The sequence below is a fragment of the Aspergillus luchuensis genome, chromosome 1 (genome assembly GCF_016861625.1).
Source record: "Aspergillus luchuensis IFO 4308 DNA, chromosome 1, nearly complete sequence".
Lineage (NCBI taxonomy): Eukaryota > Fungi > Ascomycota > Eurotiomycetes > Eurotiales > Aspergillaceae > Aspergillus > Aspergillus luchuensis.
In genome coordinates, this window is record NC_054849.1 from 219,966 (window position 1) to 237,661 (window position 17,696).

Here is a 17,696-nt window from a genome sequence, read left to right on the forward strand (position 1 = left end):
TAAGTGGATTTGAAATCAACAACGACGACTGTAGCTGGGAGACACGGTTTACCTGTAGCAGCACATTGATTTCCACTCACCTCACCCACTAGCTAGGCAAGCCGATCCTATCCTGAAGAGTCCATCAATGATATCCCGTCGACCGTCACTTGGACTAGAATCGCGATAGAATCGAAGTGTCTCGCTATAAAGCTCCGGATCACTTTGCGCAAGTTCTCGGGCATCTTCCATAATCACATCGTAAACACTAGTTTCGTGTAATTCAAATGGCCCATCACCATTATCCCGCAGATTGGTGTAGATACCATCTTTAGCGCGTCCATCTATATGGTATCGCGCCCAAATCGCATCACCATAGCGCTTTTCAGCGATGGCTGTGCAGTACCGAGATGCCCATGGCTCGACTAGTTGTCTTTTAGTCGTTTTGTTGATGACGTCTGCGATGGGAATATCGAGGAATATCTGTTCAGGCAGGGATGATTCCATAGCCACTTAGAGCTTTGCAGAATATGGTACTCTTGTGGTGTTTGAAAGGAAGAAGCAGAGAACGAAAAAACCTTGGGCCAAGATGACGTTGCGTAGCAGACAGTGCAAGTATGTGCATGGAAGATAGGAACAAGGAGGCATTTTTAATTTCTCAGTTAATACATACACCCGCTGATTGATTGGTGCCTGATAAGCGCCTCTGCCTAGATTCTCGTGGGCGCTGCACTCCTCAATTTCTACACCTCTGTAAGTAACCATCACTGGTAAAAAGATAAGTCATGTTGCACATTGGACGTTATTTTCTTCCAGTTCTCACGATCTGTATAAGTGAGGGCAAAATCTAAGATGGGGTAGAATCAGGCACTAACAATGCTTACCAGCACACTGATCCTGAGTGGCCAATACGTCCCCGTCTTCCTTTTTTTTAGCGTATCGATAGGTTGAGATAGCATAAAGGAGATTTTACTAGTGTTAAGATATATAGAGGGAGTTTAGCTTCGACTTATAAATATTTTATCTATATCCTCAAACTAAGAAATATGGAGAATAATTCATGTCGCAGTATTATTACTATATTCTTTTATACTGCCAACCTCTGAAGTGGCAATATCTTGGATAATTATAATATTATAATTTCTCTATATAATCTTTAAGAAACTCCCATTAGTACTCAGTTTATATTCCCTTCAGCTATCACATGGTTCAAGGATCATTAGCGAGGGACTAGTGTTATTCAGGTCAAGACTTCCTATCCAGAACGTCAATACAACTAGATGATCATTATTTAGATGGACATATGGCTTTTAGAAATGTCTGAAAAATGACATGGTGATTCATACCTGCAAATCAGATATCTTTAAACTAAAAAAGCCGAATCACTAGCAACCAGTGGACTTCGAGCTCAAATATAGCTTACGGTGCCCCGAGTTCCTAGGCAAGTAATCTGAAACATATACGGTTGAACAATAAGCTTTGGTTCGTGGGCAATTATCATATATAAGTTTTCCAACCGCATGTGCCTTATACTATGTAAGATCGGCCCCACTACCATGAGGCCCGACCCTGAACCAGCAGCCACCATAGTAGTTAATTGTACGCGTTGAGCCAAGGTCTGTTTTGTACTGGTTCATGTCCTGAAGCAACTCGTAGCAAGAACTACGTAGGACTAGATTTGAGCTGCTGTACTTGATAATGTAGATCACATCCCGCTTTTCAAGAGCCTTGAGGTCTTTACCTAGAACACTGATGATAATATCAATAAGTTCCCGATGTCCGTCGTACGAGTTAGTGGTGTTGTATCTGGTGGCTACTTGGTCATAGAGTTCCGGATTGCTAATCCTGTAGCCCGTGACATTGTTAAGCAGCTCCTTTATCACAGTAGTGTTGTCTGTCTCAATCATGTTGCCTACAGCTTGACCATCTATATAATACCGCGCCTATACGGCATCGCCGTAACAACTTTCACGTACGGCAGACACATATGATTCTCCCCACAGGGCTTAAATCCACGAACCTGCCGTTCCGTTTACAACTTGATCAATATCAAGATCCAGAAATAGCTTATTAGTCTTGCTACTGAATGCTCCCAGTACTATGGCGAATAGGCTAAGCCATTTCAAGATAAATTGGAGGTTACCCGTTATGTTAAAGGTGAATTAGATATGAAGTCTGATAAGCTGAAGAGATTTCTACCCTCTGGCTTATTTATATCTTTTGTAATCCCATAGTCACTGGTATGATAGAAGGAAAATTTTTTAAACTAGTCACTCATTTGTTATTATATCTTCGGTCAGAAGGAAGACTATAGATGCCTAATATTTACAGTAGGTACTTTTACACGTGTGAGAGAAATTTCATCCAGTTGGCTGGTCTCTTAACAAGTAATACTTTGCACACAGTTTATTTCCTTATCAGGTCCATACGTGACTCCTATTGGATAACTGACTAGACTTAAATATAAGATAAGTAAGCTATATACTCATGTCTGATATATCTTATAAAGATGTGGAATATTCAATCTATATTCGCAGGTATACCATTCTTGTATAGATTATTTTGTACTGGAACTGGCCTCTATTTCGTCCATATATAGCTTATCTCAGCTCCAAGTTTGCTCCTATAATCTCACTCAACTTCTTCCCAATAGTTATTGGCCTATTTTTATTGGCAATATTACGGACTGCTTCTATTAGCTCGCTGATAATGTACTTACAGGGATATTAGATAAATAATTCAGCTGCCTAGCAGTTACTTGCTACTTACAGTTACTAATCTCCAGAAAATCTCGGGGGCGATCGGAGTTCATACATATTAGTCGATTTCTGATATTCAGTCTCTTTATCTCTATAGGTTCTAGTTGTACTAGACACTGTATCCAGCTATTAAAGTGATCAGAACGCCCAGGGGATCTCCTAACTAGTATTCATCTTAACAATCTACTGTACCAGCTGGAAAGTTCAAATGCATCATGAACCCAGCTCTATGTATCATGCAAGTAAGAGACTAGTCGCCTTACCATGATTTCTAAGAAAATACCCCACAACTAGCTTGCCACCACGGCAAGGATCAAGGCTTGTTTGTGTGCCTGATATTCCTGACGAGGCTGCCCAATGGTAGGGCTATTGATAAGGTTAGTTTTATGGCAAGAAAGAAAGACCGTGCCTCATTTGACAGTCTTGAAGATAAGCATTCTTCGGGGCAATGCCTCTGGCGCTGTTATATCCAAATACGGTAACCACCTCGACACTAAGGTATCAAAATCACCTTCTAAATATAGTTAAATGGCGTCTCTCTGTGTTAGAAGGCTCACTATGTATTTATCATGTCAAATCAGGTGGGTGTAGCTTTGCTCCCGTCAGATTTTACATGGTGGTTTGGCCGGGACATGAAGATCTTCCCGTTGGTCCGCACATCATGATGCTTGTGCTCTCAAATTAGCACTTACATCAGACGGGGTTGCAGCATACACAGCTACATAGCAAGTCTAGGCTTTCGCACTTCTGATCAGAGCAGCCCTGAAGATCATCTTTTGCCTCTTTGAGACTACGGGGCACCCATTATACTATCTTAGCCAAGTAACCGTATCTACGACTGAGAGAAGTGCATCTTGGAAAAGGAAAGATGAATAATAGTGCGGAACATATAGCCATCGCAACCCGCATGCAGAGGAAAGCCCAGAGCGGGTCATGTTAACGGTGCGCGCATGAAAACGAACGTCAAAGGCCCTCGGCGACAAACATGGATAGACGTCAAAGCGCACATGGAGGGTCATCCTCAGGCAGAAACAAATATCAGGATGTCTTCTCGTTGTCGGGGAGAAGGTACCATGTTGACTAACCCAGCCCCTTTAGCCACCGCAGCAGATTTAAAACAGGCCTTCGGGCGCTTCCATCTCGAGAGAGGGCGTAGATAATCACAATCACAAAACCATCGCGGCTTCTCGGTCGCATCTGACTGCACAGATCCTGGAAGGGATCCAGATGGAGATTAAAGCAGGCTTTTCTATGCCAATTTCTATAATAAGTAGCCTAGAAATAGAAGGTAAGCAGAGCTGAAGTCATGGGAGACTAAGGTAATTGGGGGTTCGCAGCCTTGCGCTTCTTCTTCCAACCACACACCTGTAATTATAAGGGCTGACCTAAACAATCTTTGGGTTTTCATTTGCATATTCTTACATTGTATGTCGTTTGTCTTATGTACTATTACTTGAATTGTCGCTTTCCGCAGATGTGGTTAATCTTAAGAAGTGAACAGGGTGATCCCGAAGCCTATTTTACTTTAGTCTTCCCATCTATAATTGACAATAGTCTACTGTCCGGCTCTAAAGAACTTGAAACTATATGAGATGCCATAGCTGCGATTCTAACAGCTAGTTTCCATGTCTGTTTATCAAGATACTTTGTGTTACGTTGAAAAAAACCATACTTCACCGGGCATTCTACTTCCATTAGAGCCAGATCATAGGAGCCCAGGTAGTGCGAACTCAAAGCATGTCTTTACCTTATTCTCACAAGCTCTGTATGGTCCCACCTAGTATATAAGATATTGGCAAAGCGCCCTCTTACATGTAAAGTCTGTTCTTTACTAGGGGGACCTGCACATCCTCTGGCGAGGTCGCCAAAGCAATGCAGCCTGCCTCGGCCTCGGCCTCCACATCTCCCAAGTACAATCGCGTGTCGCGGGTATGCCGCACCCACTCATCCGCCGACCACGTTGAGGACCCAGCGAGATCGGGGATGCGATTGCGCAAGAAGGCCACGGCGATTGACCCCAGTACGTCGGGCGCGAGGGTGCAAAAACGCAGGATGGCGCCGGCGATGGCGCAGAGGAAGAGCGCCAGCGACGCAGCCAGCAGCACGCCGAGCCAGCTCCGGCTGCACTGGACCACCTCGTGCACGAGGGTCGTGGATGCCCCTGGCACGGGTTGAGACATCGGGATGACCGTGTTTTCCTGCACCACCTTCGCCGCTAACGCCTCCTCTTCTGCGAAGGACCCCGTAAACGCGGACGGGTTGATACCGATGTATAGCACAGAATTGAGGATCTGAGCCAGCCGCGTCTCGAACGCTTTTTTGCCGGCCGTATACGTGCCCTGTAGGGAGCCAGGGTTCACCACCGCGTGGTAGGGGTCTTCCAGATAGGCGAGGATGGGCTGGTCGCCGCCGGCGACCTGGGCGTTAGGGAAGAATGTTGAGAGTAAAGATAGGACAGGCTGGCTGCTGAACGGCTCGTTGAGATCGAAGACGGTCCAGTTGCGATCGTAGGGGGGTTCAGGCGAGGCGCGGACCGACGAAACCTGGCAGGTACTGGCAGAGGAACTGCCCGAGGCGCTGGCCGTGCAGGTCACGTTGGCGTCAATGTATGTTGTGGTCAGATCGCACTCAGCGCGCGTCCACTCTGCCATGGAAGTCGCCTGTACCCGCGACTCAAATTGAAGCTGGCGGGAAGGCCGGGTGGTGTTCGCCTCGGGCAGCAGCCGGAAATTTGAGCACGGTTGGGAGATGGCGATTTGGTATTGGGTGCCGCCGCGCATGCTTGCCCAGGTACAGTCAACACCAGTCTCGGGAAGTGGCGAACTCGAGGAGGTGTAGTTGGTGAAGCCAGTCTGGTTGGATTTTCCGAACTTCGAGCAGTTGATATACAGGTATGAACCTGGGAGGGTGAAGGAGGTGTTTCCTGCATCCGCGAGATTGCCCACGGGGGTGCCGACCAGTGATGCATATGTCAGATTATTTCCCTCGGGCATGGCCGTCCATTCGTGACCGGTCGTGTCGATCAGACTCTGCTCATTTTCCAGCATAGGAAAGCGCACGTTGCCCCAAAGATCTTGGTTGCGCTTTTCCAAGAGTGAAGCCGCCATAATGGCCGCAACGGTGGGGTATACCACAGTGCGCTGGGCTTCTGCTATACCTTCGGCATTGCCGTATTGATAACCAATGAAGGTGTTTATGGTGGTCAGGTTCCGCAGATTACTTGAATCCCTTGCCACAATAGAAATGACTCTGAGAGAGGCCTGGCTACCCAATGGCGATAAAGACCACAACAAAACCATCATTATAGCGCCGAAATCAAACAAGCCTAGCTGTATCTGTGTGAGCACCGCGCCCGAGATACTCTGACTCCCGAGACATCGCTGCAACAGTCCGACCGTTGCTCCCCGATGAGTCTGAATGCACCAGGAGGGGATGCTCTTCATGCTGCCGCCGACAATGGCGGCGAAGAGTACCGGGAAGATGGTAGGTGCCTTTCATGACCATCAATAACAGATTAGCGAGGACTGATCGTAGTACATAGTAGAGGGGGCTGGCGTCGGATTTACTGACGTATTGTGCGACTTTCACGAGCTTGGAACCCGTGGAGTCTGGGCCGGCAAGATTTCCGTCGATCTTGTAAGCCCAGACACCGAGAATGACAAATAATAGGCTGATAGAGGCAACAATTATGTCAAACACTAGACGTAGAAGCCTGTACAGCAATGAGGTCTCGAGAGGCTGCAAGCGAGGCCCTTTAGGGTCCGCTTCAGTGTCCTCTGGGTGGTCGACTGTGGATTCCTCGTATTGTAGGGACGAGGGTCTCGACGGTGAATCCTGGTATGTTGCTTGCTCCTCGACTGGAACAGCGTCGTAGTTAGACTGTCCGTCCCCTGCCATTTTTGAGTATGCATACAAACAAACGGCAACTGTGAGAGATAGAGTGAAGGAACTAGCTTGCGTAAACTTGGAAGAGCACAGAAACGGGGTGGTTAAAGACCTGATAGAGTGGCGTAAGCACTAGGGGAGTGTGCTATAACCAGGGAGATTAGCCGCCCATGACTGTGGGATGCTACAAAATGTGTAGCCTTGCACTAGCATAGATCAGAGCCTCCAGGGATCTACATGGGATCAAGGCCACTGCAAGTGTCAGCAGACCATGAGAGCCGAGGGTCAGAGCGCAGTATAGCCCAGCTAGCAGCAAATTTCGGACTTGCCCTGCTTACTGTATACATCTAGACCAACAATTTTAGCATATGTGTTTGGTAAGTTCCTAAAAATGGAAGTCACTCTTTTCTTTTGTTACCCTTCCTTATCTCGAGACCTTGGTAAAGCACATTATATAGCCCGCCTCCCACGCGAGACACTGAATTTCCCTTGAGTTAGTTTGCATTCATTTTTGGGTCGGAAGGCAAAATGATGGGTGGTATTATGGATATACTGCCAGAACCACCATGATGTCTGCGGACAATCTCACAATATAAATTCATATATAAAAGCTACTGTGCTTAGCTAATAGTCTTAGACTAGTACGTATCGCGAGGTGCTCCTCTCCCTACGGCCTGCTTCTCGTGTGAGAGAATACTTCAACAAGAAGCACAACCTTCCGTCGCCGACAACTCCAGTGGTTCTTGCTCTGCATTGAGGGGCTTGCTTTGAGTGTGCTTGCCGGCCAGTTGAAGAGTGATCCGTGTATTAGTATAGAGTTCAATGAAAGGAAGAACCCTTTTCTATTCAATCTCAGGTAAGGGGGAAGTGGGAATATTGGGAGTTTATTTGTTATAGAATATCTATGTCCTACTTGTCTATTCTGCTGGATGGGCTTGATTCACATAGAGTCAGTGCCATAGGCATCAGTATTGTGAGTGCGCCTCGTCGTAAATAGGTAAGGCTACATGTAACGGACCATTGGTTGCCACAGCAATTTGTACCCGTGGGCCCAAAGCTTAAAGAATGTTTCAAGGTCATCTAATGCGCTTCTTTTGTGGACACATTCCTATTAAAAAAAAAAAAGGAATCCTATTGATAAACATAAAAGAAATATGTATTTTACTCAATACATAACCAGGTTACCGAACCTGTTGCACTAATTTCTGACCTGTTGCAACTGGGAACCCCCAGCCTAGCATAGCATGAAGCAATCAAATACGATTACGACATCCCGAAGGCTTAGCCGTACTTAGCCACTCAAAATAGCGGGACCCGGCGGGTCGCAGATGCCCCGCCATTGTTAATGCCTTCATTTTTGAGTCTTCTGTCGCCCTACGTCAGTCATCACGATTTTCAGATTTAACGGATCCTGTTTCCTCTCTGCCTGTCAAGAATCACACATAAGTATACCTCTCTCCCTCTATAGATCAACCCTTCCTCAATATACCCTCCTACCACCGCCTACCCTCCAGACACCCCCACAATGTCACAACCGCCCACCAATACAAACAGCCACAAGATGTGGGATAAAACCAAGTCCTATGGAAAAATGGGCTTTGACAAAGCCTGGGGCGCCCTCGACAAGCTAGGCGCCCCTGTCAACCGACTCAGCAACAAGCTGGGTTCCGAAGCCTTCTGGCCCATGACCCTCGATAAAGAAAGCGAAAAGGTCGCCCGTATTCTCCGCAGTTTCTGTAAAGATGGAGTCTACGTGGACGAGCCAGCCGCGGACACTGCGCCTCCTGTCAACAGCAACGACGCATCGTCGTCGAAACAGAAAATTGACAAGCCGCGCGGAAAGCAAAAGGTGTTGAAGAAGATCCCCTCCGAGGTGATCCGGCAGGCAAAGGGGATAGTCGTGTTTACAGCCATGAGAACGGGCTTGTGGTTCAGTGGAGCTGGTGGAAGTGGCATTCTGATTGCCCGGGTACCGGAGACCGGGGATTGGAGTGCACCTTCCGGGATCTTGTTGCATACGGCTGGTTTGGGATTCCTTGTTGGTGCGGATATCTACGACTGCGTGATGGTTATCAATACCTACGAGGCGTTGGAAGCATTTACCAAGGTCAGAGTGACGCTGGGCAGCGAGATCACTGTTGCTGCGGGCCCGATTGGCATGGGCGGGGTGTTGGAGTCGGAGGTCCACAAGCGCCGGGCGCCGATTTGGTGTTATGTCAAGAGTCGGGGTTTCTATGCGGGGGTGCAGATCGATGGAACAATTGTTATTGAACGAAATGATGAGAATGAGAGGTTCTACGGTCGGAAGATTCCTGTCAAAGAGATTCTGACGGGACATGTGCGCACGAATAACCCGTCCGTGCGAATGTTGACGCACACCATTCGTTCCGCGCAGGGTGATGCGAACTTTGACCAGGCTCCTGCTGGAGTGCAAGCCCCCATGGGACCGAGTCCTAGTGATTATGCACCTGAGGATCTTCAACATACTCAAATGGTTCATACTGGGGCGGCTCCAGGCGAGGGAGCACCTTATCAGCCAGGTCCTCAATATCCGCCTAGGCCCCAGTCTGGTCCTGGTCCGCAGTATCAACCCGGGCCCCAGTACCAGTCTGGGCCTCAATATCAGCAAGGACCTCAACAAGGGCCTGGTCCGCAATATCAACCTGGTCCCCAGTACCAGTCTGGGCCTCAGTATCAGCAGGGACCTCAACAAGGCCCTGGTCCGCAATACCAGTATCAGGGTGATCCGCAGTACCAACATGGTGCCCCAAATCAGTCGGGTCCTCAATATCAGCCACCGGGTGCGCCATACCAGCCTGGTCCCCAGTATCACCCGGGTCATCAGTAGCCTTTCGGCTGCGATTGATGAAATGCGCCCGCAACATATTCTTACATCTGCTTCTTCCAGCGAGACAACCTAATTAGATGCCCTATTGTTAGAACACCCAAGATAACGAATCACGATTGACAAAGACGTTCCATATCATAGAACTCTCCTCGTGCAAATCCCGTCTATCCCCAAATCGTAAACTTCATGCACATAAGATACTACGCAATTCCCACGCCGCCGTTAGTTACTCTACAGATACAGCCTGGTGAAGATCAAAGTGGCAGTGTCCAGCTAACCCCGTTATCCCCGACGACCTACCATTATATCTACACCAAACAACGCCCATTAACAACAATAAGCACATATCATCAAACTATGTCATACACTCAAGCTCTACTTTAATTGAACCATAATGAAAATAATCCTCACCGGCAGCACCGGCTTCATCGGCCACGAAATCCTCACTCAATGTCTCCGAAACCCGCACATCACATCCATCATTGCGCTGTCCCAGCGCCCGCTCCCTACCAATAACCCCAAACTCACGGTCAGACTCGTGGATGGTTTCCTCACATACCCTGAGAGTTTATTGCAGGAGTTGAGGGGAGCGGAGGCGTGTATTTGGTATACCTTTCCAACCCATCTCCCGTACAGATATAACAAGTATATCCGTGAAGCTAATGAAAGGATACCGAAACAGGGCGATCGGGGTGAACAGAACCCGAGATACCGAAACAGCTCGGAGAATCAACGTTGAGTATACGATGGCTGCGATGAGGACCTTTGGCACACATTTGTCTTTCTCAGTTGAGGGAGGGGGAAACAAGTTCCGCTTCGTTTATCTGAGCGGAGGGATGTCGGAGAGGGATCAGAGTAGGTCGTTGTGGATGGCGGGGGAGACGAGGAAGATTAGGGTAAATCCCCCTCTGAAGTTGTTATTTCTCTTTAACTAGTACATGTGTTATGGAGGTTTATGGTCTACGTTAAGATGAAGGATATGATATATGATACTAACGGCGGCTACGAACAGGGACAAGTTGAGAATGAATTAACCGACTACGAGAAGAACAACAACAATGTAGAGGTGTATATTGCTCGACCGGGGATGGTTCTTGCACGGGGAATGAGTTTGAGGACAGTGGTTTTTGGAATGGGCCCGTCGATTTGGGTGGATGATTTAGCAAAGGTGTTGGTGGATGTTGCTGTGAAAGGGGACGGAGATGGGGAGAGGATATTGGAGAATGAGAGGATGTTGCGGTGGGAGCATTAATTTATTTACTGTGCTGATTGTGGGATCTAGTAGTCGGACACTCTGCGAACAAAGTCAATTTGTGCATTTGATTGATATTGAGCTAATGAGAATTTGCGATCGTATGAGACTCATATCTTATACTGGTAGATGGGGGGCGGGACGGGGATGATTCCTAGCAAGCATTGATGTTAGCTGCTGCAGTTGACAACATGACGTGTGACAAAATTTATAGTGGTAGAATCCTGTCAGAGACCCGTCTTGAATAGGTACAATTCTTTTTCACCACAGAGAAAAAAGTGAACAATATTTAAGTAAGGGATGTCGGACATCATAGGACTGTAATGGTGTTGATCATGGAGAGAGGGTGGGAGGCGAATAGTGACATACCGACCAGTCGGGTGGCTTCCCTGATTTTTACTGAAAACAGGGAAGCAGAAACCTTCCTAAGTTTGAATTTCCTTGAGCAAAGTGCTTCTTCATATATGAAGGTGGGATGGTTTGCCGTTCGCTGATCATGACAACGATGGCTACTCATGTAGGGAGTATAAATCCATTCCAGAGTGTCCAGCTGTGATAGTTGCAAGAGCTGCATTCTATTTTACGGTCGCATTTAAATAGTTACCCCTTGTGTTGTGACTAGGGTCGTGGCCCTATCCCCTGTTTTCATTGTTTTCAGTGTTTTCAACTGTTTTCAATGTTTTCAGTAATGTTTTCATTGTTTTCAACTACGCGTGGACCATGTGGTTGCAGGCACCATGATGGCGGTTTGCACTGTGATCAAGACTACGGAGACAGCCGGAAAATGGTTCCTGTGCTGTTCTGATTTGCCGACCCGCTCTGCCAGTTGACAGCTGATAACAGCTTGGAAAGTGCATATTGAATACTAATCAATTGTCTATCTTTATTATATAAGTTTAACCTGAAATCTGTTCGCATGAATTTATGATTCCGTGTTGAATAGTTCATTATCCGACCTCCATCTCCACTGCCATATCCGCAAGACAACTCCTCCTGAGCTAGCACTGGCACACGCAGTCTCAGGCATTCTAGGCATTCTCCTTGTATATCTGCCGTATTAAATCCGCCAATTTCTGTACCTCGTGTGTGTTCCATGGCATGGCGTGATGGTAATCAACCTCGTACAATTTCTTGGTTTTCGAGTCATAATATTTCGTGTACTGGAGTCGGCTGAGCGGCAGTACCCAGTCCTTGAGCCCGTGGACATGCAATGTAGGCAGCGAGACTGTGTTATCTTCAAAGTTGAAGTCTGCGACACGTCAGTAACTTCATGACAAAAGCTGCCAACACTGGACAGGAAGAGGGCAACACTCCTCTCCACGTGTGATTGTCACTCCGTGAAGAAACGCTAACAGATAGGGAAAACAAGCAAACATACGTTTCGAAACCTCCGATTCCAGCGGTGCCCCCGCCCCCATGCAGCAAACTCCGAATTTCAACTGGATTCCCTCATTCGCATCCCAGCCCGAGGCAGCTCTGCGTTGCTGATCCAACAACAATCCACCCACCACTCTGGTCCCTTGACTGAATCCCATGGCACCGACCCACGGACCGGCTGGCTCATCTTGCTCTCGGTCATTTTGCACCATCAGCTTCAAGACCCTCTCGATCCCGTCCCGGCCAACATCGTCATAGCCACTTCCATCCATGAGTTCCTTGCCGTCGCTGTCATTCGTCACCCATGATTTGTATGGCTCGTAGCCGCGGAAGGCGGGGAGGACGCCGGGACCGGCGTCGCGGGTGTAGGGACCATCGAAAAAGACGAATTCGAAGTCATTTTCGAGCAAGCTGGCGAGGCGCGAGCATTGGATTCGGTAGATTTCGCCTTTGGAGCCACCGCCGTGGAAGCAGGCGATGCGGGGGCGGGGTTCGGGGGGGAACATTCTGAAGGTGGTGTAGAGTGAGGAGTATTAGGGTTGGAGGTTGGGATAGTATAGTCCGTCTCCTAATCAGTATAAGCACGAAAGAATCGAGCCTGCGATGCTAGAGTTTGCGAAACGAGATGAGCTGTTGCGACTTGCGAGACGGTGAGAGATCGCGAGGGGCATGAATGGTCATGTGAGATTTTAGCTGCAAGTTTCGGGGGCCAAACATTCTCATTGGCGCCGAAGTATCTTTTCTGGACAAAATCCTGCATGGCGATCGGATCCTTCTGTCAGTTGAAAATATCCCTTTCCTGTTATATAACTACAAAGTAATACTGTTACGGACTATGGAGTACTACACAGTGGTATATAATCTACAATGGGTAATGATGGTCCCACCGCGAACCTGAAATCCAATAAACCACTCCAAAAGCCCTTTCCCCGGACATTCCCCGACACCCCACGAACCCCCGCACCAGCAACAAAACCACTGAGACCAAGGCAGCAGCAGCAGCTCCTGTTCACAACATGTCCCAAACTAACCCTCAACTTCATCAAATCACCCTTTCACATCCACTGCCATGCCCAAACGCATCATCATCACCGGTGGCTCCGGCAAAGCCGGCCAATTCATCATTGCCCACCTCCTCGCCCAGAACTACGACATCCTCAACCTGGACCTGAACCCACTTCCCGCTCCCCTCAGCAACAAAGTCCATACCCTCAAAGTTGATCTCACCGACAACGGTCAAGTTCATGGCGCCCTGCACTCCCATTTCCATCTCACCGAACCCTTCCGTGAACCCCTCCGCCAGGTCCCCGATGCCGTCATTCATCTAGCCGGGTATGCACGGAACATGATCGTCCCTGATAATGAGACCTTCCGAGGCAATACTCTCTCCACTTATAATGTCATCGAAGCTGCATGTCGGATGGGCGTACCGAAGATCATAACTGCCAGTTCACTCTGCGCGTACGGGGTTGCTTTTGCAGAAGGGGATGTCGATTATCCTTCGTTCCCGGTTGACGAGGAGGTAGATACCAATCCGATGGACGTGTATGGTTTAACTAAAGTGATTGGGGAACGTACGGCGCGGAGCTTTGCTCGCCGATTTGGGACTGATATCTATGCCATGCGACTGGGCGCTATTGTCGCGCCGGAGGAATTGCGGAGTCGGTTTGAGGAGTACATGCATTCGCCGGAGCAGTATAAGGTTATACGGATGCCAGAGATATTGGGCTGATGTTTGAGCGGGGCATTGTTACGGATGGATTGGGGTTCCAGGTCTTTAATGCGGTGAATGATGAGATCACGAATACTTCAAGCACGACGGAGTTTTTGCAGAAGATGTGCCCCAATGTTCCGGTTACGAGGGAGATGGGGGAGAAGGAGGCCCCAGTGACTAATAGAAAGATGAAGGAGTTGTTGGGCTTTGAGCAGAAACACCGGTGGCAGGATGATTGTCTTCAGAAGTGAAGGATAAACGGTGGTGCAGAATAGGGTCTCCGATGGGGAAGTAGGTCGTAGACATAGATAGCTGCCTCATTCATAACCATAGCAATGGCTTAACGCGGTCCTCCGGGTGGACAACATGTCATAGTATATGTCTGCATAATTATGACCTTACCTTGAGCCCTTCATTTCAGGTGCATAAATGTGACCCTGTCAGGCCCACTGGCAGCTCGGAGTTAACAATCAGGCCACGCAGCAAATAATGTGTGTCTAGCTGAGACAGTCCGAGGCACTTTGGTTGAGGGTAAACCCAATGCGGAAATCACTAAAATAGCCGCGGCTCAAGGCCCTCTTTTTGGCGGTTGAACCCGATATTGCCGAAAAGAGATGATGGCAGTGCATCGATGCCACCGAGATTTTCATGAGCTAAAAAACTATGCCGGGAAATTGAACGTACTGATGTCCAGTATAATTCCCTATCTTTCTCTATTTTTTCCCCCATTATCATGATACGGCATATATTGAGTGGATTCCCGATTGGGTTACCGGAGAGCCTGTGGCCGGTGCCGATGACTAAGCGGCAGGACCGAGCCGGATGTCTCGGTGGCGCGTCGAACCTCAAAGGGATTGTCATGTTCTGCTGTGCGGATATGCGCGCAGCCCCATTGACATCCCATTGCTCGGTTTAGCTCTTGCTTAGGCGGTCCATAGCACCTGCTGTCATTTTTGCTGATTGGTCCCCACTCGCGCTTTTGTCCCTGGGATCCCTTGGATCGACATTGTAACATGCAGGCGCGCGTGCCGGAGTCCAGCCCTACCCCCGAGGGGGATCGGTATGTGCCCCTTCGGCGTACTGCTCGGGCCTGTGACTCGTGCCATCGGAGAAAAGTAGGTTGCGCTTCGGGTGTCCACTTTCAGTCCAATTTGCAATAGTGTATTAACCTTTCCCCGCGGGTCAGATCCAATGTGATACATCTGTCCCCTGTAATTGGTGCCGCCACCATAACCTGGATTGTACCTTTGATAGGCCTGTTGGCGGAAACAAACGAAAGAAAACCACTCAACCCGCCAATCCAAGGTGAGATTGTATGTTTTGTTCCATGTGGCATGCCACTAACTCCTCAGACCATTGAGACGACCTCACCAGGAAGACCTGGAGGACAGGGTGCGGAAGCTTGAAGAGCTTCTCACACGGTCGATCTCGACCACACAGCACCCAAGGAATTGTCTTTCCTTACTGGAGAAAGGCCATCTGGATGCTGAACAGTCTCCGAGCTTGGCTGGGTCGTCGGAGCTGCCTATTCAGACGGATAATCCGGCTCCTAGTAGTGGCCTACTGTTCGGGAAGATCCACTTTGCCGGTCACTATGTGGGTGAGATTCGGTCATATAGTGGTATCCCTTGCTTCTCACAATCGGGGCACGAGTGGGTGCAGTCCTGTACTGGAGAGCCTGGCACATTCGAGGATGTCTGGTCGCACAAGTACCCAAACCAGGTCCCTCACCTGACGACTCCCCACCCGCAGAATGGTTACAACCACTCTGTCACACCGGACCTTCCAGACCGGTCCTTGGTGGAACAGTACGTGAGCCACTTCTTCACTTCTGGTGAACGTATGGTCTTTCCGGTGGTGGATGAGGTTCTCTTCCGGGATATCGTGGAGCTCGCGTATCGACCATATCAAGGGCCGCCGCCTGTGGAATATGCCCGGGCTCGAGCGTGTATCTTTGCATTCCTTTCATTCATTGCCGAGCTGGATCCGTCCCCAAAACTTCCCCCGGTAGATCCTCCAGTCTACGCTGCCAAGGCACAAAGCCTCCTCCCGTATATTCTGCACGATGTCAGTGTACCTACGTTACAAACCATGGTTATGCAGGTGAGGACTGATCCTACCCACTCACGGCCAAGCACCGATCTCATTGATTGCGACTCCAGGCTATATACCGAACATTCACAGGCGAACTACAATTAGCCAATCAATTTCATTCCATGGCATGTCGGGTCATGTTCATGCTTGGCGGAGAGACAGGCGAGACGGTAGACGCGTTCCGAGAGTCTTCAAAAGACCCCCAAGACCGGAAATGGCGATCTCAACGAATGCTCCGTCGCTTATTCTGGCTCTGTTATGGCTTCGACAAGGAGATATGTTTCCGGTCCGGTCAACCGCCAGTTATCCACGATGAATACTGTGATCTTACACTTCCACCGAACTATACCGAAATCCAATACCCCAGCACGGAGGGCAATCCAATTCGCTATGACGACATGACCATACCCATCTTCCCCGGAGATTTACGACTGACGATGCTCAAGTCCAAAACCTACCGGACTCTCTACTCTGCTAAAGCGCTGCGCAAGTCCGACGCCCAACTGCTACAAGATATCCGCGAGCTTGACGACGAACTCGAGCAATGGCGCCTAAATGTACCACCCGGGCACCGCCCAACCCTCGGGACTTTCCAGGAACAGCACCCGATACCAGTATACCGCATGCAACCAATTGTCATTCGACTGGAATATCATTATATGATGTGCACCATTCATCGCGCCAGTGGACGATGTGAAGCCTGGGGTCAGCAATGGAGAAGTTGCAAGACTGGAATGATGGAGGGAGTGAATTCAAGCATGCTCTTAGCCGTAGAGGCTAGTCGGTCTTCGCTACATTTTCTTCGAACGGTCATCAGTTCAGTGCGTCCTGAGGCCTTTTGGTGCGTTCTCGCGTGGTCTATCTTGCCCCGATCTAATCGTACTAATATGGCACCTAGGATGATCATCTTCTATCCCATGTCCGCCATCCTCACCATATTTTGCAGCATTTTAGCGAACCCACTTGATCCATATGTGGAAGAAGATTTGCATCTACTGACGGTGGTCCCAGACCTCGTCAGGGATGTGCGTCGGCGACGTACTTCGGATGTAGAGATTGCACATATGCAAACAGTTACGAATTTCGTGGCCGAGCTGATCCGACTAGGCCACTGCGCTATTGAAAAGGCTCGTCGGAGTCAGAGGCAGCTCACCCAATCGTGACTTACCTCTTGTCTGCCCCTTAAATGCTTTGCAGTTTTATCTTTCCTGTTGATATTGCTTACTGGAGTCATTGCTCAAGATACCCATGTATTACGACTTGTTGAAGTCACCGCCATATAGTATGGCGCATATGCGCGAGTGTATATTGAGTTAGGTTTGGATATTGGGTGGCAATGTTTATGCTAGATTTGTACATACGACTACAATTATACATAAATCAATGGTGTGATTTAGTCTTCTGGTCCTGTGAACTGGTTGGTGTTGGGGACTCGCCGGACCCCAAATTAGGATAGATACCCTTAGCCACCTATAGCGCTCCGACATGTTTCAAACCAGAAAGAAAGAGGACCTGAGGGTACTGTGACAGAACATTAGACCCTGAATCACCGTTGGGTGCCTACATAGTGCTACTGACCTAAGGCCATTCGTCTCTTTCAAATTCCTCATTCTTTGCCCTCGCTCGCTACCCGCTTTGTCAGCTTCACCGACACTTGGCCGAGGGATACCCACACTTGGACCCTCAGCCTTGCTGAACAGCGCACCCGGATCAGCATTCGCGAGCTAATTATATGTGCCCACTGCCTCGTACATTGGGTGGGAATGGGGACTTGCACGTGTCATTGTC

At 48.7% G+C, this 17,696-nt stretch overlaps 7 protein-coding genes across 7 annotated transcripts; 4 read left to right on the forward strand and 3 right to left on the reverse strand.

Annotated features, from left to right (window-relative positions):
• Window positions 1-81: 81 nt before the first annotated feature.
• AKAW2_10078A (uncharacterized protein) lies at window positions 82-486 on the reverse strand (the record flags this gene model as incomplete). Its single annotated transcript, XM_041690989.1, has 1 exon — window positions 82-486. The coding sequence occupies one exon, from the start codon at window positions 484-486 to the stop codon at window positions 82-84; it is 405 nt and encodes a 134-aa protein (XP_041536798.1).
• Window positions 487-4,546: 4,060 nt separating this feature from the next.
• Window positions 4,547-6,635, reverse strand: AKAW2_10079A (uncharacterized protein; the record flags this gene model as incomplete). The annotated part of the gene is made up of 2 exons (XM_041691100.1): window positions 4,547-6,229; window positions 6,309-6,635. 2 exons carry the CDS (start codon window positions 6,633-6,635, stop codon window positions 4,547-4,549), a joined length of 2,010 nt encoding a protein of 669 aa, XP_041536799.1.
• A 1,513-nt stretch (window positions 6,636-8,148) lies between these two features.
• Window positions 8,149-9,471, forward strand: AKAW2_10080S (DUF500 and UBA/TS-N domain protein; the record flags this gene model as incomplete). The annotated part of the gene is made up of 1 exon (XM_041691212.1): window positions 8,149-9,471. The coding sequence occupies one exon, from the start codon at window positions 8,149-8,151 to the stop codon at window positions 9,469-9,471; it is 1,323 nt and encodes a 440-aa protein (XP_041536800.1).
• Window positions 9,472-9,865: 394 nt separating this feature from the next.
• Window positions 9,866-10,723, forward strand: AKAW2_10081S (uncharacterized protein; the record flags this gene model as incomplete). Its single annotated transcript, XM_041691323.1, has 3 exons — window positions 9,866-10,077; window positions 10,154-10,367; window positions 10,484-10,723. The coding sequence occupies 3 exons, from the start codon at window positions 9,866-9,868 to the stop codon at window positions 10,721-10,723; spliced, it is 666 nt and encodes a 221-aa protein (XP_041536801.1).
• Window positions 10,724-11,751: 1,028 nt separating this feature from the next.
• Window positions 11,752-12,606, reverse strand: AKAW2_10082A (uncharacterized protein; the record flags this gene model as incomplete). The annotated part of the gene is made up of 2 exons (XM_041691434.1): window positions 11,752-11,972; window positions 12,102-12,606. The coding sequence occupies 2 exons, from the start codon at window positions 12,604-12,606 to the stop codon at window positions 11,752-11,754; spliced, it is 726 nt and encodes a 241-aa protein (XP_041536802.1).
• Window positions 12,607-13,169: 563 nt separating this feature from the next.
• On the forward strand, window positions 13,170-13,832 carry AKAW2_10083S (NAD-dependent epimerase/dehydratase family protein; the record flags this gene model as incomplete). Its single annotated transcript, XM_041691545.1, has 1 exon — window positions 13,170-13,832. The coding sequence occupies one exon, from the start codon at window positions 13,170-13,172 to the stop codon at window positions 13,830-13,832; it is 663 nt and encodes a 220-aa protein (XP_041536803.1).
• A 995-nt stretch (window positions 13,833-14,827) lies between these two features.
• Window positions 14,828-17,071, forward strand: AKAW2_10084S (Zn(II)2Cys6 transcription factor; the record flags this gene model as incomplete). The annotated part of the gene is made up of 5 exons (XM_041691656.1): window positions 14,828-14,929; window positions 15,001-15,119; window positions 15,167-15,917; window positions 15,977-16,749; window positions 16,807-17,071. The coding sequence occupies 5 exons, from the start codon at window positions 14,828-14,830 to the stop codon at window positions 17,069-17,071; spliced, it is 2,010 nt and encodes a 669-aa protein (XP_041536804.1).
• Window positions 17,072-17,696: the final 625 nt, after the last annotated feature.